Genomic DNA, 13,794 nt, shown 5'->3' with positions numbered 1-13,794 from the left:
CCTGCACGTTGTCTTTCAATGTTATGTGGTGTATACTGAAAGATGATTTTGATAGTCTTATATGATGGCTCTTCATCAAGGGTGAAGAATCAGAAGAGTAAAGACTTGCATTTACAGTATATAATGCTTTTCAAAACATTTCTTTTTGCCATTGAATTACCTTTAATATTTAGCCATGATTGTAATGAAGGAAACCTGGCATCCGTTTCCATACAGTAAGCTCTCTCAGAAATAATTATTTAATAATAATTAGATCATTTTTGGTTTCACACTGGTTATGGCCATTACACTAGGGATAACACAACTGCTCTTCTTTGAACTAGTGCTATGGGAACTTTTTACATCTACCTTAGAGAGCAGACAGGATCTAACTAAGGGTGGCATCTTTAACAATGCCACATTCTCTTGGTACTTCACTGGAATGCTCCCTAGATAGTCTCTGGTTTGAACATGAGCACAAAGCAGTACGACTCAGAGGCAGAAAAGTTCTACTAGCTTTGCCATTGCTGAAACAACTACAAGCAAAGTCCATTTAAAGAAATAATAAAAAAATAAAATTCACATCTCCACATCCCCTCTCACATCTGATAAATACTTTGCTGCTTTTTGTCTTCCAACTCTACCAGGCTCACCAGAAGTTTCCAAATTGGAATCCATGTCCCAGATTTTTGAATAAGAGGAAGGGGTACCATTCTTGGGAATGAAAATTTTTTTTTAAAAGTTCTGATGAAGGGTCTTCGACCTGAAACCCTAATTCTGTTTCTCTTCCCACAGATGCGGCCTGACCTGCTGAGTATTTCCAGCATTTTCTGTTTTTATTTTATATACCATTCTTGGGGGCTGGTGTGTGCAATGCCAGACTGGTCAGGCTGCTCCGCAGGTATTCTATGGCTATCCACCAGTATGATTGGAGATGCTTTAGTACAGAATTAGCGCAAGCAAGGAGGTGTATTCCTGGAGAAAACTGGGACAACAGACTAGATGGCACAAAAAGTTATGAATCCCACTCTAACTGATGTCTAATTCTTTATTTCAGTCACAGCATATCATGTTTTTTCTTTAGTATCTAATAAAAGAAAACTATTAGGGCAATTAACACTTAATATTATACCTCCTTGCCACGGTACCAAAACTATATTCCAGATATCGTTACACCGACAGGGTAACAGCTGTGGGAAAGTATTGAAATAGATTCTGAAGTTTTGTAAAGCCAAATGCAGGCCTTTGCTGTCTATCTTTTAAACATCTACAGCTACCACGTGGCTGTGCCAGCAGTGAAAGTCATTGCAGCCCAAACATTCATCCAGTTTCTTCCAGGTATATTGCAAAGCTTTGATATTCAAACTGACTTGTTCACTTTAAAACCATCTCATGCAACACCACTCCACTTCATCACCATCCATAAGTGCCCTGGTTTATAATGCTTTATGACTCGTTGGCAAACTCATGCCTTTATATTGGATTCCCTTCCTTTGTTTGCCTATTATTTGAAAAGCTTTAGATTTTTTTTCCAAAAACTGCAAGAAACTTTGCCCCTGTTTTATAATTACTAATTCTCCAAATCCTTTAATTTCACCTACACAGTGTTGTGCTCCTACCACAGTTATACCCTTCCATTATTTGCACTGGCAGATGTGAAAAATGATACAAGAGGACTGACCCTTGCAAATTGACTTTTTTAGCACATTGTTATTCTAACAAGATCCATATTAGTTTTTAACCATTTAAAATCATTTTAAACTGATTGATGATGACTGTTCCCTTTGTGTTTAAATAAGTGCTGTAAATAAATGCCTTTTAATCTTCAACCACTTTGAATCAACAGTTTTCTTTTTCTTTGATAGTACTAATGGAGCTTTAGAACGGGATACTTTGGCACTGGGAGCCCTGTTCTTAGAATATGTCGATTTAACCAGGATGCTGTTGGAGGCAGAAAATGACAAAGATGTTGAAATTCTAAAAGACATCCGAGCCCATTTTAGTGCAATGGTAGCCAATTTGATACAGTGTGTTCCAGGTAAAGCCATTCTTAGCTATTCCTTTTCTACTTTTATGAGGGATGGTTGTCAATTTCTTGATCCTAGTGTGGCAAGTTTCATTCTGAAAGAATTTTCCAAAAACAAAAGTTAAACCTTACCTTTTCTTCTTCATATATTTACCACAAGAAGGCTTAAAATTTTTTTAAATAATTATACAATAGGATAAATGTTATTACTTCATACTCTGGCAAGGGACCCCAGCTACTAGGACCACAAAGCAAAGATTTGGAGAAGGTCTGCACCCCGTTTTCCAACTATTGGGGGATTTTAACTTTCCCAGTATTGACTGGGAGTGCCATAGTGTAAGGGGCTTAGATGGAGTGGAATTTGTTAAGTGTGTCATAGATAGTTTTTGAGGCAGTATGTAGATATTCCTACCAGAGAAGAGTGTATACTTGATCGTAGGAAATGAAACCAGGCAAGTGGTGGAAGTGTCCATTGGGGAACACTTAAGAAATAATGACCATAATTCTGTAAATTTCATGGAAAGGGATAAAGTTGGTCCTGAAGTTGAGGTCCTAAATTGGGAAAAAGCTGATTTCAATAGTGCCAGAGAGGACCTGATAAAAGTAGATTGGAAGTAGATGCTTGCAGAAAACAACATTTGATAAGTGGAAGTCTTTCAAAAGAAAGTTAGCAAGAGTTCAGGGCCAGCATGTTCTGATAAGGGTGAAAGGTAAAGATGGCAAGATTCGGGAATCTTGCATTATAAAGTTTATTGAAGGTTCGATCAGGAAAAAAATGCATATGACAGCACAGAAAACTACAATCGAGTCCATTGAGAAATATAAAGGGTATAGGGGTGTACTTAAGAAAGCAATTAGGAAGACAAAAAGAGGTCATGAAATATCCTTGGTAGATAAGATTAAGGGGAATCTTATGTCATTCTATTAGGAGCAAGAAGGTAGCCGGCAAGAGGGCATCCCCTCAGGAGCTAAAGGAGCCAGTAGATATGGGCAAGGTCCTAAGTGAATACACCAAAGAGAATTACATAGAGGATAGCAATTTCTTTAACTTTGATAATCTGGAGCATGTCAGTATTAAGAAAGTGGAGGTATTTGATGTCTTGGAACACATGAGGGTGGATAACTCTCCAGAATCAGGTGAGATCTATCCCAGAATGCTATGAGAAACAAGGAGACAGCTGCGACCCTGATAGAGATTTTTGCGTCTTCATTAGCCACCGGTGAGGCACCAGAAAACAGGAGGATAGCTAATGTTGTTTCTTTATTTAAGAAGGGCAGCAAGGATAAGCCAGGTAACTACAGGCTCATGAGCCAAATGTCAGTGGTAGTAAAATTACTGGAGAAATTTCTAATAGACAAGATTTATGTTCTTTTGGAAAGGCAGGAAGTGATTAGAGATAGTCAGCATGGAAATCTGTCTCCCTAATTTAAGTCTCCCTAATTTAAGATTTTTGAGGAGGTAACAAAGGAGATTGATGAAGGCAGGGTGGTAGATGTCATCTTTAAGGACCTTAGTAAGGTACTCAACAAGGTCTGACATGGTAGGCTGATCCAGAATGTTAAGCCACAAGGTATCTCAGGCAAGATAGCTAATTGGATCCAAAATTGACTTGGTGATGGGGGCAGAAGATAGTGATGGTAGGATGTTTTTCCAACTGGATGTCTGTGACAAGTGTTGTACTGCAGGGACCTTTGTTGTTTGTGATACATATTAATGACTTGTATGTAGAAGGTATGATAAGTAAGTTTGCGGGTGGCATGAAAATTGGTGGTGGTGTGGATAGCGAGGAAGGTTGTCTCAGACTACAGCAGGATATAGATCAGATGGAAAGTAGGGTGGAGTTTTGGCAGATAGAATTCAATCCCAATAAATGTGAGGTGATGTATTTTGGGAAGTCACATAGGGATAGGACATATACAGTAAATGTTAGGTCACCAAAGAATGTTGATGAACAACTATGGGTCCCATTGCATAGTTCTCTGAAAGTGACAACACAGGTTGATAGGGTAGTAGGAGGTATATGGAATGCTTGTCTTCATAGGTCGGGGTATAGAATATAACAGTTGGGACGTTATACTGCAACTTTACAAAATACTGGTTAGGATTACTTGGAGTATTGTCACATAATGGGAAGGATCTTGTTGTGCTGGAGAGAGTGTAGAGGATATTCAGCAGGATGCTACCTGGATTAGAATTAATGGGGAGAGACCAGGCTTGTTTTCCCTGGAGCGAATGAAGTTGAGGGGTGATCTGATAGAATTATATGAGATTATGAGAGGCACAGATAGGGTAGATAGTTAGAATCTTTTTCTCATGGTAAAGGTGTCAGAAATAAGAGGACATGGGTTTAAGATAAGAGGAAGGAATTTTAAAGGATTTCTCAGGGGTAAGTTTTTTACACCGTGAGTGGTTGAGCACTACCAGAGGAGGTGGTAGAATCAGCTACAATTACTATATTTAAGAGGTATTTAGATAGACACTTAAGTAGGCAAGGCATAGAAAAAAACAGCCCGTATGCAGGCAAATGGGATTAGTATAGATGGGCAAAAAGGTTGGTATGGACGTGGTGGGCCAAAGGGCCCATTTCTGTGCTGGGCCAAAGGGCCCATTTCTGTGCTGTTCAATTCAATGAATCTGTGGATCTAGATGGTAAAAGAATTATAAACAATGTGGGCATAAATTCCCCATGCACTGCCACGCCAACATTCTGAAGTTAGAAAATGAACTCTCATGTTTTAAATCTAACCACACCTGAATACCAAATATAGCTGTGAGATCCACATAAGCAGAATTTAACAAAACTGAGTGGAAATCGTATTTATTTTGTTTAATATTTATACACAATTATAATTCTTTTAACTATAATTTATTTTCCAACCAGTAAAAGCAATAGGAATATTTTAGTTATTGCCTTATAATACCATGAGGTATTGATTTGGTCCAAAAGTCAAACATTGATTTGTTGAAGCATTGTTGTGTTGTATTATCAATTTTCTACCCTTTCAGTTAGTTTTGAATTTAAGGCTTTCTAGGGCAAAACGTTACACATTCTCAGGCATTTTTCTTTGATTTAGCTTTTAACCATCTTGAATTGTTAATATTGTTGCATTTTTCTGAATTCTCCTGACAGACGAGAGAAATTCTGTCAGTGTGTTTAAAATACAGAGACAAATGTTATGTCCTGTTATATTAAGTATTCCACCACTTAAATTACAAATGTATAGCTTCATACTGAAACAAAATTGATTTTAGTTAAACAAAAGCTAAAAATTAAAGGTAATAATATGTAGGTAACTAATTAAGCTTTCATTGTATATTCATCCAGTGGGTTGATGAAAACAAACCAAACTATTTGCGCCTCAGCTTACAGGCTTATTGAAATCAGAAAAAAAAACTAGCTTTGATCCCTGATGTGTATTGATATTAGAATTATAATATGTAGTGTTATTCCTAGGCTAAAAGACTCTTGTAGGAGAGCAGTAACAGGAGAAAATTAGAAGATAAATAACATTAAATTTGTTCTGTAATCTTTCTGTTTAAGTACTGAATATTTGAAGTGCTCATGTCCACATTTCCTATTCATTAAACTCTAGCCCATCTCACATCAAAAAAGTTGGAAATGAACGATTTTCACCATTCTAAGTACATAAATTCTTCTCATCAGCTTGTCAAATTCAGTTTCATTTCAGTATAATCATATGTGCCAATCTTGCATAGCAGTTTGTACTCAACAACATGAATATATTTTTGAACTACAACCAATCAAATTAAAGTATAATTCTTGTGGCTAGGATCTTATGTAGAACCTCATCAGATTGTTTTCATTTGTTTTTCATTTGTTGTCTAAAGTGCAGGTTATTTGACTCATAACATTGCTGTTAAGTTATGTTTAAACTTAATGGTATAATCCTTCAGATAGATTGTGCACTAGTATTCCTGATCAGAGAGTGCCAATAAACTTACCTATTTTCTAAACATGTCATATTCCCACATCAGCTTGCTCTTTTACTAATTTTTAAAATATTCCTTTTTCCTTTTCCAAAGTTTAATCATTTTAACTAGAAACCTCAGGTTTGTGTTGAACCATTGGTATCTAATAAAACCCCATGAAATATAGAATTTTAAAATTGGTGTTTCATAGAATTATTAGCAAAGTGGGATTTGTATCTAATTTTATTGCAGCTGTTCCTACTATTTTTGGATCAGTTTCCCCTTTGGATTAATCTGTATTTTCTCAATAAAAGGCTCATGTTATCCATTTTTTTTCTGGTAATGAACTACACACTGCCAAAAGAAGCCATCACATTCTCTAAGCGCAACTTGGACAAATAAAACACTGAATGGAGGAAAGAAATAGCCTGTAAACTGAATTATATTTAAAATACTCTCATGAGCATTATTTTAGGTTACAATGGCAGTTCTATCAGTATCGATTAATACTAAACACATAATCTCCTTGTTTAAATGTTTTCCGTACCTTGATTATTAGTCTTCCTTTTGCAGTTTAATAATGGTGGGTATTCAAAATACAGTTTGGATTACATTAATAGATTACAACCCAATCTGTAATTATTTGAAATATTAAAAAGCATTCACACCTCGGTCTTCATGTTGCCAAAATTTTTTCTATTAGCTGCTGTATAAAATTGCAGTGCAAGGGGTAGTGCAATATCATTTTACAGGTTTAATCATGAAACCATTATATCCTAACATGAGAATGCTGCATTTTAAAACAACTTGTTCATTACCTGAAGCATATAACTAATGACACAAAAATAGCCTCTCTTTAGACATGCCTACTATTCTTTCATATGACTTTTCTTAGTAAAAATTAAATCAATATTTTTCTCTTTAGTACATCACCGCAGATTCCTATTTCCACAACAGAGTTTACGTCACCATCTCTTCATCTTGTTCAGCCAGTGGGCAGGGCCATTTAGTGTCATGTTTACTCCTCTGGATCGCTATAGTGACCGAAATCACCAAATCACAAGATACCAGTACTGTGCATTAAAGGTATGTTTACCCTTGATTGATTTTGTGTTGCATTTTTCTTAAGGTTAAGGTTCTTCATGGTTCATCGCTATTCAACAATATGGATAGGCTAAATCCAAGACATAAAGGCCACAAGTGTGCTGCTTGGTCCTCTTCTCCCAAGACTGGGCTTGGGGGATGGAAGAAGGAAACGCTTTGGATCAATGACTTCCCTGAATTTATCAGTGGTGCTTCTGGACTCTGACTACTATGGCATATGGAGGAGAAGAGGAGCTTTGAGAGCAGGACAGTATTTCAGATGGGGAGAAGAGGAGTTTGAGAGCAAGACAGCACATGGTTGAGGGGATCATGGAGGAGGACATCATGGTCATGGATAGACGGTGATCAGAGAACAAGACAGCACATTGTCAGGAGGGGGAATTAAGGAATAGGACAGCACCCTGTGGTGGGTAGCAGGAATCAGGGAGCAGGATTGCACGTCATGGGGAAAGGTTGTTTGGGGAACAAGGCAGCAGCTGGCAGTCATGAGCAATTGACTTGGTATTTGATGTAGGGACCAAAAGCTTGTACTGTTACATTTGTTGAGGGTGGCTGATCAGTGACAAAGTATTTTACAAATGGGATGGATAGATCAGAGTCTGCATGTCCATTAAATTGTGGGATATTGTACATTGGAGGTTGAAGGATCCAAAGGATTTAAGTAGGTATTTTATTTAATTGCAGACCTTCTGGATGGGCAATGGGCATACCTGTGACAACATGCCCAAATTTCCCAACAATGTTTCAAGTTTCCCAATGTAGTCCAATTTCCCCAGCAAAAGGAGCATTGCATGGGGAATGACATTATCCCATGCATCTGTTGCTCCAGGCAGTGAACCTTTTGGTCCCAGTTTTCCCAGGTAGTTTCCAATTCAAGTACTGACCAAGCCTCAGTCTGCTTCACTGAGTACTTCCAGCAAATGTGTCAAGAATGCTGATGAATTAAAAATATGCCTATTTCATATACATTAATTTTGTGCTGCAGACTCGTGTGCACCACAAAATCCTCCAAATTTATGGAAGGATAAGCAAACCAATGTCAACGTTCTCCCATAGGCCAACATTGATGCCCTAGTTACTCTCAGTTGGCAACATTAGGCCAGCCACATTGTTCACATACCTGACTCCAGACTCCCTAAACAGATACTTTATTCTGAGCTCTGTCAATGGAGGATATCATCAGGTGGACACAGAGAAAGATTCAAGGATGTACTCAAAGCTTCTCTGAAGAAGTGCAACATGCTGATTGACTCTCGAGAACCTTTTGCCCAAGACCTCTCATGTGGAGAAGGAGTAATTGGGATGGTATTGAGAACTTCAAGAGAGCGCAGAGAAGTCCTGTGTAAGTAGCGAAGGGAGCGCACCACCTCACAAAATATACACCTTCTCATCCTGTCAGGCACAGCCTGAATCCTCTGTGGAAGAGCTTGCAAATTCCTACATTGCTTCATTTGTCATCTCGGAACACACAAAGCTAGAGTGGAGTTAAGTCATCCTCTATACTGAAGGACTGTCTAAGCAGAAGAAGACTGGCAAATGCATTTCACATGAACCATTACCAATAGTAGTATAACAAAGCATTAGTTCAGTTTGGATGAAAACCTAGGTCCCAGAAGTGAATAGACAATGCACTAACCACTGTGATACCACCTGATGGGTACCCTAAATTTTAAAAATATTGCATTATGTAAATTTGGAATACAGTTCTTCATCCATGCACATAGAATGCAGGTTCACTGATACAATATTTTCTAAACCAGTGTCATTGAGATGATTTTTTTTGTCATAAGACTGTCAAAACCTTGCCATTATAAGGAATTTCCCTATGACACTATCTATTAATCAAGAAGCTGAGCAACAGGAGTAGGAGAAGGCAAAGGAGAAAGCAGAAGACATCAAAGAAAAAGGGAAGCTACTTCCTGGTAATCTTCATCTTGCCAGGCCGAATGTGAGCAACTAATTCTGGAGTCAAATTCAATCCCAATTCTCTATTCATTAGCAGTCCATTGCTCCTTATCTTACCTCTGTCACTGACCATCATATTGTCCTCTTACTACGATGCAAAAAAATGTCAACATAAAATACAATTTTCAATCCAAATTTCTAAATGACATCAATGACACATTATGTAGAAGAATTAGCTAATCACCCTTACGTATTTGCCAGTGTGTATATATATATAAATGACTTGGATGAGCATATTGGTGAGTTTGTATGATTAATAAGTTTGCAGATGAAATGAAAATTGGTGAAGTCACAGGTAGCAAAGCAGATAGTCTAAGGATACAGTGGAATGTAGATCAGCTGGAAGTTTGAGTGGAGCAATGGCAGATGGAATTTAATACAGACAAGTGTGAGGTAATGCACTTTGGGAAGTCACATTCTGGGAAGACATATGGAGTAAATAGCAGGGACCTTAGGAGCGTTAATGTACATAGAGACCTTGAAGTGCAGGTCCATAGCTCCTTGAAAGTAGCAATGCATGTGGATAGAGTAGTGAAAAAGGCATTTGGTATGCTTGCCTTCATTGGCCAAGGCATTGAGTTTAAGACTTAGGATGTCATGTTGCAGCTGTACAAAACATTTGTTAGCCTGCACTTGGAGTACTGTGTACTCTTCTGGTTGTCACACTGCGGGAATGATATGGTAGCAGTAGAGAGAATGCAGAAGAGAATCAGCAGAATGTTGCCTGAAATGGAGGGCTGTAGTTATAAAGAGAGATTGGATAGGCTGGGTTAATTTGTTTTACCACACAGAGTGGTGAATATCTGGGTTGAGCTGTCAGAAACAATAACAGTGTTTAAAAGGCAATGGACAGCACTTGGATAGGAAATAAGGGCCTAATGTGGACAAATGGAATTAGTGTAGATAGGCATCATGATCAGCATGGATGAGGTGGGCTGCAAGAGCCCATTTCTGTGCTGTAAAATTCTATGATTCTCTATCTGTCTTTGCCTCTCCCAATGTTCCTGCAAGGAGTTACTTGCAGCATAGCTGATGAAAGGCTACTGACTATCAATGAAGAAAACTGCAGATAACCTTGAGCAGCTCGGGGTCCAGGAGACTTGGAATTAGATTGAAGTGTATTAGCATGGGTTTCAACAGCTTAGGCTGGCTGCTGATGACTAATATATTGATAGAGTAATGGCTGGAGGAACAAACTTGCTACTTCCCTGAGGGGAATCTAACTCCACAAAACTGTTATTCACACCAAAGTGTCATTACAGCATTAATACTCAGATACGGAACAAATTACTGGACTGCTATAACACTCTGAATGCCCTTCTTATCACTGGTTTCCAAAGCCATGGTGACAAGAGACTGAGGTTATACTACTGGTCTTAGTTGTTGAGTGGCAACTGCTTGTGCTGTAGTGAGAGTTGAGGCATTAACCATCAGCTGCTACTTCATGATTGGTTCTACAGGTAAGTCAATAGAGTTGGCCACTAGCTCGGTACCATAAGGAATGAACTAGAAAATTGTGGAAATCCTTGTGCCAAGTTGTGTTGAACTCTTTCATGCTCCTGTCAGTGAATGCAGTCTTTGTGGCAGGCTTCCCTATGTGCCATCTGTTTAGGTATGAACACTAACAGCAATTTTCTGTAGGCTGGCCAATTGAGTTCCTCATCTTGAGTTGCCTAGAGCAGAACTAGTGTGAAACCTGGCTCTGTGTCCCTATACTTGCACTCTCTTTTTCCCTTCCTTGGCTGTAGTATACTTGTGTTTCTCATCTCACAATGTGTAGATTTTCAATTTAAATCTGCTAAATTATAGCCAGTGTAGATTATGAGCTGGTGGTTGCAAGAGTGAACTAAATGGAGTCTTGCAGCACAGAAACAGGCCCTACACCCCATCATATCTGTGCCAGCCATCAGGTACTTATCCATACAAATTCCATTTTCCAGCATTCTGCCATACCATTTCAAGTGCTCATCTAAATATTAAATGTTGTGAAAGTGCCTGACTCTCCACCCTCTTGGATACTGGACTCCAGATTTCAGATTATGGTGTCCTTTCCACTTCACTGCCTCTCTGCATTTTCCCCACTGCTTGAGCAGGTTGAAGTTCAGGTATCTGAAATGGAGAGTGGAAAAGGGTTGGGTTGCTGTCAGTGAATACAAAGAAGAAAATAAAAAAGTACATATTTGCACCATCAACTATCTGTCACTGGATGAAGGGAAAGTGGGATGTGGAAAGCATGGTTAAGTGTGAGGATACCATCATTTTCAATTGTTTGAACCCTGCCAATGGCCCTTCCACAATAGCTAGCACTGACTCCTCCATTGGGATTAGAACAAGCAGATGAGTTTTTCACCCCACTGCCTCTGGTTGTGTGTTGCCTTCATCTGTAAGAGAGAGAGTGAGTATTACCTAATCTGTTTGGGTGATGTGATTGTCTTGATTGAATATTTGGGACTGAGTGTAAAATTTAGGTGTAAAGTGTGCAACAGTGTTACGTTTGTGATGGTAAGGTGAAATGACCTAGACTACCAATGTGAGTCTTCTTTCAACACTGACCTCAACTCCTTGTGATTATTTTCTGACCATCTGCTCCCATTGGCTTCTGAGCTTACATCCCAGGAAGCTCCTTTGTACCTTTGTATTAAGATGTTCAGTTTGAGAGCCTGTTCTCTCCGATTCATTTGTAGATCAATTCCTAATGCTTGCTGCAGCCACAATGCACATTGCACCTAAAGGCTTTAGGTTAGCTTTTAGTAGTGTAAACTATTCTAAGGTAGTGCAGGTTAAAAATGATTTTGCACCATCTGCTGATGAGTGCAGCTTAAAATCACCATGAGTAGTGATAACTGCAGGGAGAATTCATCATGCTGTCTGAGCAGATGCTGCATATGTAATTTTCTGTCAGGGTTTATTTCCCTACCCTTTGGCTCAAATCCAATCACAGGGTACTGAGGCTATTTGACTCATGACTGGAAAAAGATTGTTGAAGTGTCGATTGGCCTGTGCACAAAAAGGGGGGCCTTGGACCTCTCAGATCTGTGCTCAAGGCATTCAGCTATTGTGGTGTGCCCAAGGCAGGAGTTCAGGATGCTCATAATTAACTCCTTAAATTATGATAACATTTCATTGGCAGTGAACTGTACATTCTCCAGTTTATGTTTCCTGGGGCCTTCCATGTGAGATCTAATTAAGTACACCAATTCCTCTTGGGGTTCTGTCAATTTCCTGTCAAGGAGAAAATGATGTAACTGAAATATCTAAATAAAACCTAAACTGTTGCTGTAAAATTTTTTGTTGGATTTGTCACATATTAAAATGCTTGTTCTGTTTTTTCCCTCCTCTCAGGCAATGTCAGCTGTGCTGTGTTGTGGCCCCGTGTTTGATAATGTAGGTCTCTCTCCAGATGGTTACCTTTATAAATGGTTGGATAATATTTTGGCATGCCATGATCTACGGGTAAGAAAATTATGAGCACCAGAATGGGGTGAGGGTCAGGAAAGGGTTTGGAAAGGGATCAGAGAGCTTGGGCAAGGATGCTGGAATTGGGGTGTGATTGTTACTCGGGGATGAAGTAGTTGTGTTGCAAGAGACAAGGGGTGAGGTTAATCAAGTTGCAAAAATGATTGTTAATCAAGGGTGGGGTAAGTTGCCATGGGATGTGATTGACAGACTGGTAGTAGTTGAGTCAGAGGGTGAAATTGGGCATTGTTGGTAGCTGGCAGGAACATGTGGGCTGACTGGGACATCATGTCTGGTCCCTTGGTTGATCAGTGGCAGGTACAGGTAAGGGTTGTAAGGGATGAATGGGAATGACTCTCATGGGTTGGGATGGGGCTGCTGTATGGCCTGTTGAAAAGCTAGGTTGATAAATTAGTTAAAGGGAATCTAGCTGAGTCATGTTCCTTGCTTTAACCTGGAACTTCCTCAGGAGGTTCCTTTTAAGTGGCACAGAAGCAAGCCTCAGAAAGCCATCCATGCACAACTGATTGTTCTGGCAGTAATAACCAGACATTCATTCCATCCCAATGGATGCCTTTGCATATTTCAGGACTCCTGTCTATCTAGTAAATGCCCAGCTTTTTCACTTTTGTCGAATTTGGATTAAATAGCACGTAACTATAGTGCTGTGCTATCCAGTTTCAAGGTGTAAATGTCAAGAGGAAGCTTTTAAATTTATTTTAGTTAACCAGAATTCCAAACCTCTGGATTTTTCCATCACTTTATATCTCCGCATTCAAGACTAATTTAATTAAACATTATTTATTTGTAAGTACAGATAAGCATGGAAATATTTTTAATGTTCCTATACATCGTATTTAATAAATCCTAATTTGTACTTGTAAGTATCCAAGATATTTGTACTAGTTAGTTCGATAGTTGTGTGCAATTCTGGTTGCCCAATTACAGGAAGGATGTGGAGGCTTTGGAAAGGGTGCAGAAGAGGTTAACCAGGATGCTGCCTGGATTCGAGGGTATGAGCTATAAGGACAGTTTCCACAATTGTTTTCTCTGGAGCATGGGAGGTTGAGTGGAGACCTGATGGAAGCTTGTAACATTATGAAGGTATAGAAAGGGTAGACAGTCTGAATCTTGTTCCCAGAGTAGAAATGTCAAGTATTAGAGGTCGTGCATTTAAGGTGAGAGGGATAAAGTTTAAAGCAGATGTGTGCGACCAATTTCTTACACGGAGAGTGGTAGGTGCCTGGAACGTGCTGCCAGGGGAATGGTGGAAGCAGATATGATGGTGGCATTTAAGAGGCTGTTAGACACATGAATATACAGGGTATGGAGG

The 13,794-nt window shown here is 39.0% G+C and overlaps 1 protein-coding gene across 3 annotated transcripts in view; it reads left to right on the top strand.

Moving 5' to 3' along the window:
* LOC127575757 (protein furry homolog) overlaps positions 1-13,794 on the top strand; it is a 230,122-nt gene that overhangs the window by 106,246 nt on the left and 110,082 nt on the right. For all 3 annotated transcript variants that reach the window (XM_052025806.1, XM_052025805.1, XM_052025807.1), the window contains exons 26-28: positions 1,845-2,017; positions 6,862-7,022; positions 12,348-12,458. In XM_052025806.1, coding sequence (XP_051881766.1) covers positions 1,845-2,017; positions 6,862-7,022; positions 12,348-12,458 — 445 coding nt within the window. The remainder of the gene's footprint in view (positions 1-1,844; positions 2,018-6,861; positions 7,023-12,347; positions 12,459-13,794) is intronic.

This window comes from Pristis pectinata, chromosome 11 (genome assembly GCF_009764475.1).
Source record: "Pristis pectinata isolate sPriPec2 chromosome 11, sPriPec2.1.pri, whole genome shotgun sequence".
Taxonomy (NCBI): Eukaryota; Metazoa; Chordata; class Chondrichthyes; order Rhinopristiformes; family Pristidae; genus Pristis; species Pristis pectinata.
Note: the sequence above shows the minus strand (reverse complement) of the source record. Positions and strands in the feature narration are given on the sequence as shown.